Source organism: Chanodichthys erythropterus, chromosome 14 (assembly GCF_024489055.1).
Source record: "Chanodichthys erythropterus isolate Z2021 chromosome 14, ASM2448905v1, whole genome shotgun sequence".
Lineage (NCBI taxonomy): Eukaryota > Metazoa > Chordata > Actinopteri > Cypriniformes > Xenocyprididae > Chanodichthys > Chanodichthys erythropterus.
The window spans coordinates 16,195,073-16,212,225 of NC_090234.1; the positions used below are offsets into that span (position 1 = coordinate 16,195,073).

Sequence of the window (17,153 nt, forward strand, 5' to 3'; positions counted from 1 at the left end):
TACGAGAAAAAAACGCTTTAAATTTCAAGAAAGAAGTCAAGATAAAATGTTAAGAATAAACTTGTTAAATTTCGAGAAAAAAACTCGTTAAATTTAGAGAAAAAAGTCGAGATAAAATGTTGAGAATAAACTCATTAAATTACGAGAAAAAGCCGTTAAAATATGAGAACAAATTCATTAAATTATGAGAAAAATGTCAATAAATTTCAAGAAAAAAGTCGAGATAAAATGTTGGGAATAAACTCGTTAAATTACGAGAAAAAACTCATTAAATTTAGAGAAAAAAGTCGAGATAAAATGTTGAGAATAAAGTCATTAAATTACGAGAAAAAAGTCGTTAAATTACGAGAAAAAAGTTGATAAAATGTTGAGAATAAAGTCGTTAATTTATGAGAAAATTGTTAAATTTCGAGAAAAAAGTCGAGATAAAATGTTGAAAATAAACTTGTTAAATTACAAGAAAAAAACTCGTTAAATTTCGAGAAAAAAGTCGAGATAAAATGTTGAGAATAAACTCATTAAATTACGAGAAAAAGTCGTTAAATTACGAGAAGAAATTCATTAAATTATGTGAAAAAATGTCATTAAATTTCAAGAAAAAAGTAGAGATAAAATGTTGAGAATAAAGTCGTTAAATTACAAGAAAAAAGTCGTTAAATTACAAGAACAGTTTCGTTAAATTATCAGAAAAATTTTACATTTTGAGAAAAAAGTCGAGATAAAATGTTAAGAATAAACTCGTTAAATTACGAGAAAAAAACTTGTTAAATTTTGAGAAAAAAGTTGAGATAAAATGTTGAATAAACTCATTAAATTACGAGAACAAAGTCGTTAAATTATGAGAAAAATGTCGTTAAATTTTGAGAACAATGTCGAGATAAAATGTTAAGAATAAACTTGTTAAATTACGAGAAAAAAACTCATTAAATTTCGAGAGAAAAGTCGAGATAAAATGTTGAGAATAAACTCATTAAATTACGAGAAAAAAGTTGTTAAATTACGAGAACAAATTCGTTAAATTATGAGAAAAATGTCGTTAAATTTTGAGAACAATGTCGAGATAAAATGTTAAGAATAAACTTGTTAAATTACGAGAAAAAAACTCATTAAATTTCGAGAGAAAAGTCGAGATAAAATGTTGAGAATAAACTCATTAAATTACGAGAAAAAAGTTGTTAAATTACGAGAACAAATTCGTTAAATTATGAGAAAAATGGTTTTTTTGTCAGGTTTTATGCACATGATTGTACGGAAGAGGATTAGAGCCAAGCAATAATAAAAATAATAAAAACATCTCAAGATTAAAGTTGTTAAATTTTGAGAAAAAAACTTGTTAAAAAGTCAAGATAAAATGTTGAGAATAAAGTCATTAAATTACGAGAACAAACTCGTTAAATTATGAGAAAAATATTGTTAAATTTCGAGAAAAAAGTCGAGATAAAATGTTGAGAATAAACTCATTAAATTATTAGAAAAATGTTGTTAAATTTTGAGAAAAAAGTCGAGATAAAATGTTAAGAATAAACTCGTTAAATTACAAGAAAAAAGTCTAGATAAAATGTTGAGAATAAAGTCATTAAATTATGAGTTTATTCTCAACATTTTATCTCGACTTTTTTCTCGAAATTTAACATTTTTCTCATAATTTAACGAGTTTGTTCTCGTAATGTAATGACTTTTTTCTCATAATTTAATGACTTTTTTCTCGTAATTTAATGACTTTATTCTCAACATTTTATCTTGACTTTTTAACAAGTTTTTTCTCAAAATTTAACAACTTTAATCTCGAGATTTTTTTTATTATTGCTTGGCCCTAATCCTCTTCTGTACAATCATATGCATAAAACCTGACAAAAAAACTCAAAACAGTAAAATTTGCATTTATATCACTAATCACTATTTTGTGCAATCTAAGGCAAAGGAAAATAGTAGTGACTGCAGGATTCTTTAGGTGTATATGTTTAAAAGGTTCACATTATAGCAGTTTTTACAACCCAAATTCCAGAAAAGTTGGAACATTTCTTTAAAATGAAAACTTGTTTGTGGTACAACAAGTGTAGTATTCGCAAAAATTACGTTGGATTTGCTCAGCCGCCATGACAGTCCCTTTAAGTGGAGAGATACAGACGGTGAAAAGGTAGGAGTGCTGTTATCACTAAAATATCACACGGCTATCAGCCAATCAGATTCGAGAACCAGAAAGAACTGTTTTAGACTTATCTTCAGATTTGAGCTATAACATGGCCAGGCATGTGGCTTTTGGCATTTCTAGATTAAAACAATGCCAACTTCAATTCTATTTTCATAAAGAGATTTCATAAAAATAATAACTTTACATAACTTTGAAGTTATTTTTAACCATTTTTTCATTATGACAATAATGTTAAATAGAGTTTGTTTGTGGTTGCAGGCATGTTCCTGGCAGAAGTCATTAAGAAGTACTTTTTCTCACCGACCTTGTTTCGTGTCATTCGCCTCGCCCGGATTGGCCGCGTACTACGTCTAATCCGAGGTGCCAAGGGAATACGGACCCTTCTGTTTGCATTAATGATGTCACTTCCTGCTCTTTTCAACATCGGACTTCTGCTCTTCCTTGTCATGTTCATCTATGCCATCTTCGGCATGTCCAATTTTGCCTATGTCAAAAAATCAGGCGGCATCGACGACATGTTCAACTTTGAGACGTTTGGCAACAGCATGTTGTGTTTGTTTCAGATCACCACCTCGGGAGGTTGGGACGGCCTTCTGGCACCCATGCTAAATAGCAAACCACCAGACTGCAATCCGGAGAAAAAAGACTGCGGGAACCCGCCCATCGGCATTTTTTTCTTCGTCAGCTACATCATCATATGCTTCCTGATCGTGGTGAACATGTACATCGCCGTCATCCTGGAGAACTTCAGCGTGGCCACCGAGGAGAGCGCCGAACCTTTGAGCGAAGACGATTTTGACAGGTTTTACGAGGTTTGGGAGAAGTTTGACCCGAAAGCCACGCAGTTCATGGAGTACGGCAAGTTGTCGGACTTCGCAAATTCGCTGGATCCTCCTTTGCGAATACCCAAACCCAACCGACTGCAGCTAATGTCAATGGATTTGCCGATGGTGAGCGGCGATCGCATCCACTGTCTGGATATCTTGTTCGCTTTCACCAAGCGCGTTCTTGGGGAAGGAGGCGAGATGGACATGCTCCATGGACAAATGGAAGAACGATTCATGGCCTCCAACCCATCCAAGTCCTCATACGAGCCTATAACCACAACTCTGCGCAGGAAGCATGAAGAAATGTCTGCTGCAGTCATTCAGAGAGCCTTCAGGAACCACATGGTCCGACATAGTATGAAGAAAGTTCGTAATGTCCACAGAGAGACTAAGCAGCAAAACGGAAAGGTGCCGAGTAAAGAGTCTGTGGACAATGACAAGTGCAACAATACCACCGCTTCAGAAGACTCTGATGCAACGCCCGCCACATCCTCTCCACCATCGTATGATAGTCTGGCGCAGAATGTTAAAAACAAATACCAAAAGGACAAGCATGAAAAGGAAGTGGAGGACAAAGGTAACCGAGTGAAAAAGTAGAGTAGATACTCGTTCATTTTCTTTGACACAAACAATTGTTTACAATTTCAAGTTATTTGTCAGGGTCAGGTGACCTTGTCTCTTTGATGTGGATGTCTATGCCATACTGCCTGAGCATACTTGAACACTGTGCCTATTCTGGAGCTGTGATTAACATTAGTTAGGCAGTGAAGCTGCTACCCCTAACCGTTTCACACACTGGGTAAAATGGCGATGGACCAAATGTTGTTGAAATGTCTGTTTTATTTCATGATCTAATACGTTTAGTTTGACTGTTCGTTCTTCAGCAGCTTTGTGTTTCGCCCAGTGTCTTTCATTTAAAGGTGAGGTGTGTTATTTCTGACCCACACACAGCACCAAATCTTAATGTCAAAACCTAAAAAAAGTCTGATGTATATGAAGTGTTCAGATGCAAAAGCTGCTAAACGCCACCTCCGTCAAAAATGAGATTGAGCGAATGCTCTCTGCACATAGTATACGTTCATCAAAAACTTTCGATTCGAAGTCTGCTAAATCCCAGCGTCAGCCCATTCAGAAATACTGGTTCGTTGGTAAAAACCAATAAACACCAATTCCCTTGTCAGCAAAGGCCTCTAAGTGCACAGAAGAACCAATCGGGAGATGCGAATCAAATCATATGATTTTTGGCGTTGTACCTATGAGCCGGCTTTCAATTGCCGCGCTGCAAAAATTTTTTCATGTTTTGTCCATCATTACAGTGGCAATGACAGGATTTCCTGAGTAGCAAGTAAACACAACAGTGTTCCTTTTGCTGGTGTAAAACTGACAGAAACTGACATTTTACTGTGTCTTGTTGCCTAAAGAGCTGGACTTAGTGGTTTTTGCACATAAACAGCTGGGCTTGCAGCAAAAGACAGTCAAATTTGTTAAATACCAATAAATTGACTAAAGTGACATTTTTGAAAACAAGGCATTTCAATAACTGACTAATAACGTTTTAATTGCCATTAAAGTGAAATTACTGAACCTAAACATATAGTTTTTATAATTTAAAAGAAAACATGTCAGACGGACTTAAAGGTTTTTGCATTGAAACTCTTCATAACGTTTTAATTGCCATTAAAGTGAAATTACTGAACCTAAACATATAGTTTTTATAATTTAAAAGAAAACATGTCAGACGGACTTAAAGGTTTTTGCATTGAAACTCTTCATAATGTGTATATCAACATTGATGATAATAAGAAATGTTTCTTGAGCATCAAATCAGCATATTAGAATGATTTCTGAAGGATCATGTGACACTGAAAACTGGAGTAATGATGCTGAAAATTCAGCTTTGATCACAGGAATAAATTACGTTTTAAAACAAAATAATAGAAAGCAGTTATTCTAATTTGTAATAATATTTCATTATTTTTACAGTAGTTATATCAAATAAATGCAGACTTGGTAAGCATAAAAATATTTCTTTCAAAAACAAATCTTACAGCCCCCATACTTTTTAATGAAAGTGTTTATGTATAATTTTTAAACTGTATATATTGTGATAATTAATTATGTTATTTATGTAATGGTGTAATTTGTCATAATATATTATTTTTTTTCACCATTACATAAATATCATTACAAATATTATAGAAATTATTGTATTATTTACAGCATCAGTTCATGTTATATTGTCAGCAAAATAAAAACAAATATTTAATGTATCACGCAGTCCTAAATTGAGTGCTGTAGGGTTGACATCAAAACCTGCAAGACAAAATTCGCCAGTGGTTTCCTCGAGATTTTCCAATAGGGGTATAACTAAGGCAAACATAACTTGACCTTTCTTGGACGTTTTGTTATACACACCCATATCAAAAATACGAATTTTGTTTATTTAAAAATAAAACTACTGTAGATAATAACGTTTGGTGTGTGAGTGTGTGCAGTTTACGCTGTAGAACAAAATGTCCAAGTTTAATAAAGTCCCATTCACCACAGACCTTATTTTACTCATAAACTGAAAAACCCCATTATAAAATGAGAAAATCTCAAGGCAAAAAAGCAATTTTGTTTAGTTTTCTCCCCCTGCTGCAGTTTTCTGTATCATTACACCCCTAATGTAAACTAGAAAAACTTAGTCACATCTGCTCCAAAAAAACAGGCCATAGATCAAAGTTTGTCTAGTTGACTTCAGCAGTTATTCCCTGCTGGTAGATGCTGTAACTACACACTTATAGGAGCAAAAAGCATCTTTCTTCATCTAATATAGCACTAGTGAAGGCCAGGGTGTGTTCTTGTGTTGCTATTGTCAAGATGTCATACATACTTCCAGTGACTGAAGCTCCCACTGAAATGAGTGGGAATGTTTGGTTCTATTGCTGCAGAAATGACACACTTCCTCTTTAAATGTCAGTTATTCAATTACTTATGTTTGTTACGAGCAGATTCCCTCGTGTCTGTTTTTGTTTTTAAGCTAGTGTGCGATTTGTTGTCCTGTGTTACTTGAGACAGAGTTGACGTATTTCCACAGCTTGTTGTCATCAATACACGTGTAATTATAGCTGCATGAAATCTCACCTGTACACATACAAGTTTCCCACTCAGTATTTCAGAATGGCTCAGTGCCTCTCAGGTCTCTCTTCAAGATGCTAGAAAGCCATTCGCACACGTGCCTTCCCTACGTCTGCCTCGGTCGAGAGCTTGTAGCAAACACTTTCCACAAAACCTCAAGACTTATATCACATCCTGAACTGTGAAACCTGTCTTATTTCATCCTTCCTGTACCCGTCTCACTGATATTGCACTTGAAACAGCTTAAATGAACCAGTTAGAGATCTGTGCCCACCCTCTTCACTTCTGCATCGCAGCGGACCCATCAGTGGTTGCAAATTCATTTTTGTATATGATCTCCGTTTTGTTCTACACAGCGTCTTAAGCCAAAACTTCATCTTTCTGCATTCTCGTCTTTGCATTTTTAAAATATTTCTCTCAAAAATGGTCCTTGGTATGTGTAAATATTTTGTAGGAATATGCAATGTGTTATATAATTTCTATAATGCATAAATTATTAATTATAATCTATATAGGGAATGTGAAAGGTGTAAAGTAAAAGGTTATGCATCATAAAAGCTAAAAATAAAAATTGCTGAAGTTATAGGGGAAATATAATCATTTTGATTATGTTAAAGCTGAAATATGACTTTTTAATTGTATTATGCATTTCTTTATATAAATATATATATATATATATAACATGAGAAATAGTGTATGTATGTGCACCACTTTTGTTTACTGCATATTTCACCAATGGAGCAATTGATTCTAGTTCTATATTTCTGTTATCAATGTTTGACATGCATCTTGGTGACTGGCGGGATAGCGTGTATTTGTTTACATTTTTATAGTTATGAATGTTATCATTATATTTCGTGTCATGTACGAGACTTGTGTGTTCCACATAAACACAGTAACTGCTCCATGTGAATGTGACGTGTATTGAGAGAAATGAATTCTAGGTATATTATGAATTTATATGAAACAAATATCAAAATAGCATAAAACATAAATCAATAGCTTTTATATGCATCATGCTTGTAGTCTGTGAGTCAAACTGCATGCGAGAGTTCAAGCTAAAAGAATAAACTCATCACATACTGTACCTCAGACTTGCTACAACTCTTTGTGTTTTTCCTATTTTTGTTTTATGACATTTGATGTGAACTGTGACGATTTGAATTCACTTTTTGTTTGGCTGCCAAGTTTCCTGAAGACTAGAGGTTTGCGATCCTTGCTTCTGGGTTTTTATCATTAATTGAGGGCATGTTTATTTACACGGCAAAAAGTTCTTCACTTGTCTTTTTCACGTACAGATGATATTGTCCAAGTTCGCACGAATCCGTGGAAACAACTAAAACGTTGCATTATTCATGCCAGGCCAGTAGTTGGCGATGTCACTTTGTAAAGAAACACCACACACCTATAGACTGAACACGCAATACGCATAAAAATGTTTAGTTCCATTTTAGTTTAATTGACACCATTTTCAACTAAAAACGGAAAACTTTTTATGCGTTTTGGCCAATCATTTATACGACAACATCATTTTGAGGGCCTGAAAAGGCAAACTTTTGAAAACTGGTGCGAGTTTTTGAAAACTTTACCATTATTGTTTCTGTTTAAACTACAAAAATGCTAATTTGTGAAAATGTAATGCGCATGCATATAACGCATTCAGTCTATGGGTACATTGTGTTTCTTTACAAAGTGACATCGCCATCTACTGGCCTGGCAACAGAATACAGCGCTTTAATTGTTTTCACGGATCCGTGTGAATGGACATCATTTTGACGACATTGTCATCTGTATGTGAAAAATGCAAAGGAAAATGTTTCAATTTTTAGTACATCATTGTCATGTAAATGTGCCTTAAAACTATTAACATTTAATTGAAATAAACTGAAATTAATTGAAATATATATATTAGTTAAAAAAAATAGAAATATTGCCATGGGAACATTTGAAGCACTAAATTATTAACTGGAAATAAATAAAAACTAAAACTAATTAAACTGAAATAAAAATAAACCTAAATAGCAATGTTTTATATAAAAATATATAAAGAGTTTTGAACTTGAGTATGTGAGTGTTTAAACTGAAGTGTGTAATAATTTATGTGCCGCTAAACATACATTATTCCACACACACAAGTTTGGAATAATTCATATTTTTGAATCTCGAAGGATCATGTGACACTGAAGAAAAGATGCTGAAAAATTGGCTTTTCATCACAGGAATATATTACATTTTAAAATATATTCACATAGAAAACAGTTATTTTAAATTGTAATAATATTTTTACTCTAAAGTTATAATTATTTTCAAACAGTCCTGATTCATTTTCAAATGTGTGGAACAACAAATCAAGTCAGGACAGTTATAGTTCTTACATTAACATTTCAAATCCACTTGGCAACGATGGCCGTTTGCTCTAAGTGATGATTCCTCTCAATGTATTCACATTTTACAGCATCTGTACGCCCTGATGTCTGTTCGTAAACACATAGTAATGTTTCTGAGATGTTTTATGGACACAGCTCTGGTCTCAAGTGACTGTCCGCTCTAATTAGGAGCACATTAGAGCTCCTGTAACTTCAGTCTGACCGTTTCAACTCGACCACAATCAACATTAGAGGTGATCCACTTCTGCAAAACACCACCGCTTCTCTGCTAATGAGCTTTAGTGTGAAATTGCTTCTTTTTTTGCCCTCAGAGCTTTTGTCTGTGAGCAGCACGTGTCTGACCACACTTATAACCATCTAATGCTTCTGTTTGATTTGCAGGGTGAGTATAGCAAATGTAATAATAATAATAACAAAAATTATTATTATTATTTTATTATTGTCATTATTAAATCATTTTTTTAAATACATAAATATAATGACAATAATAATAATAATTATTATTATTATTATATTTTTATAATATAAATGTATTTTTGTTGTCTTGATTGGATTCATGTCAGATTAATAATAATTATTATTTTAAAATAAGTAAATTTTATGTATAAATAATATATATATATTAATATATATACTATAATTATTATAGAATTAAATTAATATAATAATAATTAATATAATTATATATAATATAATAATTATTATTATTATTATATTTTTGATTTCTTGATTGGATCATGTCAGATTAATAATAATAATATATTTTTTAATTGAAAGAAAACTCCCAGGATCACAATAATATAAAAAAAAAAATACTTCAATAAATTATTTAAATCCAGGATTCATTAGCCAGCACAAATATTAAGGAGCACATTTGGCCACAAAATACATCCAGAAAGACCATGAAGACAGTCAGGATCTTTAGATGACTCAGAAGCTGCTGGCTCAATCTATTAATATTTGATTAATTATTAATCTGAGATTTCAGATGAGCTTTTATTTGAAGATGACTCAATCCCCAGCCTATAAGAAAAAAAGATCTTGCCATTTTCTGGTTATTCAATAAAAGTCCCTCAGCGTTCTCGTTTTTCACCACACCACACCCTGTTATCGTGTCATTTGTGGTGTTTATTTCCGTTTTCCACTAATGGTCATTTTAGATAATGCAGAATAATTTAGTTAGGTTCACATGCTGCTCTCATTTGAGCCCATCAGTAGGACAATAACTTAATAATTTAAGAAAAACACAATTAAGCAAGTGGCCAAAACCAAGACGTTTCCTTATGAGAGCCACTACAGCACAGCGATCAGGCCATAAAACGATGACCCGCAGCACAGATGGTGTAGTGGGCAGAGTCAGTATATTTGCAGAAGTTAATGGCTGCTGTAATAGCCTTGTGATCGGCCCGACCCAGGAAGCTCTGGTCCCAGACACTTATTCAAATGAAAAGTGATGCTGCAGTTTCTCCTGCACTGTTGCTTAGTAACGTAACATCACATATGTTTCTGTACAGTGTTTGCAAGGAGGAACAGCGCTCATATTCCTATTTCCTTCAGTGTTTCTGGATAGGGCTTGTTCTACAGTAAAGCTCTTAAGTACATGTCAATCAAACTTTGGGTTGTCAGTCATTTCAGCTTTAGCTGTGCTATGAAATTTGGGGTTTGTAAGCATTTACTTTTTAAGAAAATGTTTGAAAAGTTTGAAAATCTCCTGTGAACTTACATTTTTAGATTATTCAATGAAACCTCTCATCACTGTTTTGTGATTGATCTTCTTTATTACATCTACTTGCATACTGAATATGAGAATATAGGCATAGTATAACTTTAAAAGTGAAAAGTTTTTGATAGAAGCATCTTCTGCTCACCAAGGCTTCATTTATTTGATCAAAATACAGTAAAAACAGTAATATTGTGGAATATTATTACAATTTTAAACAACTGATTTCTAAATGTATGAAATGTAAGAAATTTAATGTATTAAGGAGAGACACTACAGGCAAAAACACAGTTTTTTCAGGCACCTGTCAATTTTGAGATTTTGCACTTTTTGTTTTTATTCCTATCTATAAGGTTTTTACAGAGGGATTTGTTGATATATAATTTGCCTGATTTTATACAACATTTTATTCCTAAGAAAATAGTGAAAATATATATTTTTTTCTGGCTGTTGATAGTATTTTCTGATTTATGGAGTGATAAAAAGAGATATCCAAAATTCCCTTTGTAAAAACCTTTGATTTTAATATGTACAAAAATAGAACTGTGAACCTGACATCATACAAAATTCAGATTTTTGTTCTAGAAATGTATGCAAATTAGCGCATATTTAATTAGATAACGCCTTATTTGCATATTTAAACATAACATTTTAGAAAACTTGTAATACAAAAAATGTTTGCAATTTTTAATCAATCACCTGGGGTACTATGGTGATATTATTAGTTATATTTTTTACCCTATTCACCTGTGTCTCGCCTTAATCGCTTTTTGTATTGCCAATGTGTCAACAGCTTGTAACGAAACTCAAAAAACGAGACTTTCCCCAACTTCTTAGGTCAGTAGAAAGCCAGTAGAATGGTTCAACAACAACAACAAAAAATATGTTAAAGTTTTCCACTAGAATTTTTAACTTAAGCCAATTGGGAGAATTACATTAATTCAAAGCAATATTTTGAGTTGATCCAACATAATGTTTTAAGTAAGGTGAAGACGTTTTTTGCCACAATAAAAACACATTTCTAAGTAACATGAACTTAAAAATTGTCAACATGAATGCAACTATTTAAGTTGATCCAACATAATGTTTTAAGTAAGGTGAAGACGCTTTTTGGACACAATAAAACGCATTTCTAAGTAACAGTGTTTTAATTATCTGTCATCTGTCGACATGATGCCAGTGAATTACAGAGCTGGTGCAAACATGTCCACATCGCTATGATCAGATGCTTTCTTAACTTTCTCCACGGTCATTTTTGTGTGTGTGTGTGTGTGTGTTTATTTTGTTATTGAGAGGAAAGCTAGATCGCACTTATATATTCATCTAAATGTTTCTTTCAGCACAATTGACGATGTCTCAGTGTTGCTAGGTTTTCACAACAAAAGCCTGCCAATTGCTACTCAAAACTAACCCAAAACTAGCCCAATTGTTACTCAAAATTAGCCCATTTATTAATTTGTTCCCTCAATTTACTAAAACGTGCGCATGATTTCCTATTTCATTCCCTTGATTTACTAAAATGTGCGCACAATTTACTATTTTGTTCCTTAGATTTATAAATTATGCGCATGATTTATACATCGAGACAACGAAATAGTAAATCATGCGCACAATAAATGTTTTTTTCTTGCATGTCATGTGCGGGGCTCTGTAAAATATTAAATCGTGTACATGTTTTAGTAAATCAAGGGAACAAAATAATAAATCGTGCACATGTTTAAGTAAATCGAGGGAACGAATGAATAAATCGTGCGCACGATTTAGCCTACCATTTTTTTTTTTCCTGCATGTCATGGCTACGTATAAAGTAACCCAATTCCGTGGGACACGGAACAACATTGAGATGTGCTGCAAAGGTATTTGCAACTTTGTTTTTTTAACTTAGCCGTGAGTATATCAGGGCATTAAATCAATCATGTTCAGAGCAAAAAGTTGCTTGCTGGCTGCAGTTCACTTAACGGCCACTGGTGTCGCTATTAATAAGGGTTTCTGAATTCTAAATGTAGCCTAATTTCTAAAACAAAGCTGAATTTTTAGCATCATTACTCCAGTCTGAATTGAAAATGCAAAAGTAATGTATTTATTTACAAGATGCGAAGAGTTTATGAGGTCATGAGAAAACAATGTAGCATGAACCTGTTTGAAATGATCCAAAGGGCCTATTAAATTCTTGATTCTTGTGATTGTAAAGCCTCAACACCTAAACTTACATAAAACAAATGCAAATATAGTTGACACACATACTATAATATTTTGTGGTGCTTGCAGTGTTCAGCAAACAGACAAATTTCAATGGCAAAGTTGCTCTCAGAAAGCAGATTGCTGCTTATTGACTGCAGCATATCAATTCCCTGTCATTAAAGTTTTATTGCACATATTCAATGATTCATTTAAATACGTATTGTCACTTTTATCTATTAAAAGGCCTATGAAACTCTTTGAGACACTTACAGTGTGTCCTGTGGAGGTCACCAGATTTATTGACAAGGATAAATACAGGAAAACCACAATGCAGCAAGACACATCCAGCAAATGGAGAGGAGCGGAGAGGAGCCTCTAACCACCAGACTTACGGTTAGATGGTTTGAGAATGTTCTTTAAGGAGCTGTTGTAAATGTCTAAGAGCACTCACTGTGCTATTGATCAGAGCCCGGGCTGTCTGGGTAATTGTGTATACTGGCCTAAACGTGTTTAAGTGCTTTTGACACTGAGGTCATAAAAGTGCAACATCTTTACCAGCAGCTAACCTTCTCACTATGTTTCCGTCCACGTATTTTATGCAAAGTTTTTGGAGTAGCTATCGCATAAAAGTCCACTGGATGTAAACTCTATCTATCTATCTATCTATCTATCTATCTATCTATCTATCTATCTATCTATCTATCTATCTATCTATCTATCTATCTATCTATCTATCTATCTATCTATCTATCTATCTATCTATCTATCTATCTATCTATCTATCTATCTATCTATCTATCTATCTATCTATCTATCTATCTATCTATCTATCATCTATCTATCTATAGTTTAATATAGTGTATAAATATAGTGTAATAGTATAATTTGAATAGTAACATTTTTAATGTTTTTTTTAAAAGTATTTATTCTCACCAAGGCTGCATTTATTTGAAAAAAAAAATAAAAATACTGTAGAAATTGTGAAATATTTTTTACAACTTAAAATAAGTGTTTACTATGTTAATATAATTTAAAATGAATTTTATTCCTGTGATGCAATGCTGAATTTTCAGCAGCCATTAATCCTCCAATCTTCAGTGTTGAAAAGAGTTGTGCTGCTTAATATTTTTAATTTCTCTATAATGCAGGTTTTTGTGCATTTTTACATGCTTGCAGAGAAAAGCTTGCAAAACAAAGTTACTGGGTTGTCCTTTTTCCAATTTTCTGGGTTGGTAGATGCACCGGGGACAGGATTATAGCACTTAAACATGGAAAAAGTCAGATTTTCATGATATGCCCCGTTTAAAAAATCCTTCTGACTTTAATTTAACATGAGAAAACACTTTTTTCCTTCATCTGGAAGACCTGCCAGAGCTTCCTCTAGTGTGTAAGTGCCCTTTAAAAAGTTATCAAAACAGTTAGAGAGATTCCTGATTAATCACGTAGGGTTCATGATCATCAAAAATACAAACCTTCTGAAAGTCAATAAAAATGAGCATGGGACATATGAGAAGTATCACTAGCTAGGCGCCATGTGCTGACAGCAGCCTGATTATTGTGCGTTTGACGACTGCTGCTGCTGATAATGATTATCTGTCAGTGTGTATATGGAATGTTATCGGACAGGCCGGGGAAAGGCCCCCTTTAGGACAGGACACACGGCCGGGATCAGGGTTTGGGAGGCCAGCGTTCAGGTCACAGTGCAGTTCGGAGCAGCTTTAGACATGGTTTTCATGATCAATGAGCTCAAACTGTGTTGTGCAACACTGAGTCTCTCATTAACGCTGATGAGGATGTGAGAACATTTCCATTTCGCATGCTGTGCGGACAATGTGGACTGGACAACAGGAGTCAAATGTATGACCTCTGAGCTGGAGTTCATGGAATTACTCACACGCAAGGTCCATCGTAAATCAACCTGCCAAACATTTATACAAACCCGATTCCAAAAAAGTTGGGACACTGTACAAATTGTGAATGAAAAAAAAGAATGCAATGATGTGGAAGTTTCAAATTTCAATATTTTATTCAGAATACAACATAGGTGACATATCAAATGTTTAAACTGAGAAAATGTATCATTTTAAGGGAAAAATAAGTTGATTTTAAATTTCATGGCATCAACACATCTCAAAAAAGTTGGGACAAGGCCATGTTTACCACTGTGTGGCATCCCCTCTTCTTTTTATGACAGTCTGCAAACGTCTGGGGACTGAGGAGACAAGTTGCTCAAGTTTAGGAATAGGAATGTTGTCCCATTCTTGTCTAATACAGGCTTCTAGTTGCTCAACTGTCTTAGGTCTTCTTTGTCGCATCTTCCTCTTTATGATGCACCAAATGTTTTTCAAGATCTGGACTGCAGGCTGGCCATTTCAGTACCCGGATCCTTCTTCTACACAGCCATGATGTTGTAATTGATGCAGTATGTGGTCTGGCATTATTGTAATGTTGGAAAATGCAAGGTCTTGTTGTTCTAGAACTTGGATATACCTTTCAGCATTGATGGTGCCTTTCCAGATGTGTAAACTGCCCATGCCACATGCACTCATGCAACCCCATACCATCAGAGATGCAGGCTTCTGAACTGAGCGCTGATAACAACTTGGGTTGTCCTTGTCCTCTTTAGTCCGGATGACATGGCGTCCCAGTTTTCCAAAAAGAACTTCAAATTTTGATCCGTTTGACCACAGAACAGTTTTCCACTTTGCCACAGTCCATTTTAAATGAGCCTTGGCCCAGAGAAAACGCCTGCGCTTCTGGATCATGTTTAGATATGGCTTCTTTTTTGACCTATAGAGTTTTAGCCGGCAACGGCGAATGGCACGGTGGATTGTGTCACCGACAATGTTTTCTGGAAGTATTCCTGAGCCCATGTTGTGATTTCCATTACAGTAGCATTCCTGTATGTGATGCAGTGCCGTCTAAGGGCCCGAAGATCACGGGCATCCAGTATGGTTTTCCGGCCTTGACCCTTACGCACAGAGATTGTTCCAGATTCTCTGAATCTTTGGATGATATTATGCACTGTAGATGATGATAACTTCAAACTCCTGAGAAACTCCTTTCTGATATTGCTCCACTATTTTTGGCCGCAGCATTGGGGGAATTGGTGATCCTCTGCCCATCTTGACTTCTGAGAGACACTGCCACTCTGAGAGGCTCTTTTTATACCCAATCATGTTGCCAATCGACCTAATAAGTTGCAAATTGGTCCTCCAGCTGTTCCTTATATGTACATTTAACTTTTCCGTCCTCTTATTGCTACCTGTCCCAACTTTACTGGAATGTGTAGCTCTCATGAAATCCAAAATGAGCCAATATTTGGCATGACATTTCAAAATGTCTCACTTTCAACATTTGATATGTTATCTATATTTTATTGTGAATAAAATATAAGTTTATGAGATTTGTAAAGTATTGCATTCCTTTTTTATTCACAATTTGTACAGTGTCACAACTTTTTTATATTTATAGTGCATTAAGCTATTTAAAACATTATATATCATATGTACTGTTCATTGTTTAAGAAATAAATACCTTTATTCAAAAAGTGTATTTGTAAAAATGTATTACTTTTCTGAACACCCCACAACATTAATGACATATTTAACTTTCAGAAAAACATATTTTCCCATCTCAGGCATCAAATCCCTATTATTATTGGTCATTATTTCAAGTTATGGACACTATGGGAGCTCTCTGAATATTATTATACAATGTATTTGTGACAAAATCAACATTTTCCTATTAATCATATGTCCCTCACACTAATTCAGTAATTGCAAATATAAAAGTTACATAAAATCTCACACTTTTGCTATACTAAAGCCTGAAATGGCACTTTTTGTGATGGCAACCTCGTCATTTTTGACTTAAGGCTTAACTTCAGAATTTGACCTAATATCAGTTTTCTTATGATTGCTCTGAACATTTCAGAGTTCAACTAACTTTAAATTACTTTTTCATAAACTTAACAAAAATAATAATAATAAAAATGTAGCTGTTACAGGGTTGTGATTTTTTGCCCAAATTGTCCACTGCTCTAAATCAAGTGAATAAATGAAGAGCACATGGCATGCATGATATTAAGAAATCATGAATAATGTTGAAATACCAAAGATAATTTTCACAAGTTATAGTTTTCTGTATTTAATTGATGTAACGGGGTTGAGTCGTTAAGCTTGACAAACACAATTTCACAACATAATTTAGTTATAATTATTAAAGAAGGTGCTAACTTGCCTGTGTCTGCTCACGGTCATTTCACTTCCTATTAATGGTGTCACATAAGTATCAGTTCATTATTTTTATAGGGAGAGAATGGTTTGTGTAAAGGGGTTACTGAATTACAGAACTAAAAGATGTAATTTTAATGAATAATTGTGAATTTAAAACATTACCAGCAAAAAAAAAAAAAAAAAAAAAAAAAAAAAATGATTAAAGAAGGCATTTCAATTAATACAAAAAGCTTTTAAAAATATATTTTGGTGACCCAATAGATAAAATAAACCGAAAAAGGTCAGAGGGACTCAAATCGTACCGGTTTCGTGGAATGACTCCATATATATATATAGTTCCAAACATAAGTTTTGCATATTGTTGGGCTAACCATTTGGGAACAGTGCCCAGTGAGATGAATGGGTTATGAAAGACACAAACACCAGCAATCTGCGTGCCACACTTCATCTCCAAACAACCACAGATCAGTCATGTGATGAGGCTCAGATCCAGAGACTGAAGCGACCACAGAAGAAGCAGCACTGTTT

The 17,153-nt window shown here is 34.0% G+C and overlaps 1 protein-coding gene across 8 annotated transcripts in view; it reads left to right on the top strand.

Moving 5' to 3' along the window:
• Positions 1–3,576, top strand: part of scn1laa (sodium channel, voltage-gated, type I-like, alpha) — a 60,247-nt gene extending 56,671 nt beyond the window's left edge. For all 8 annotated transcript variants that reach the window (XM_067409855.1, XM_067409853.1, XM_067409854.1 and 5 more), the window contains one exon: positions 2,411–3,576. In XM_067409855.1, the coding sequence (XP_067265956.1) occupies positions 2,411–3,576 (1,166 nt within the window). The remainder of the gene's footprint in view (positions 1–2,410) is intronic.
• Positions 3,577–17,153: the final 13,577 nt, after the last annotated feature.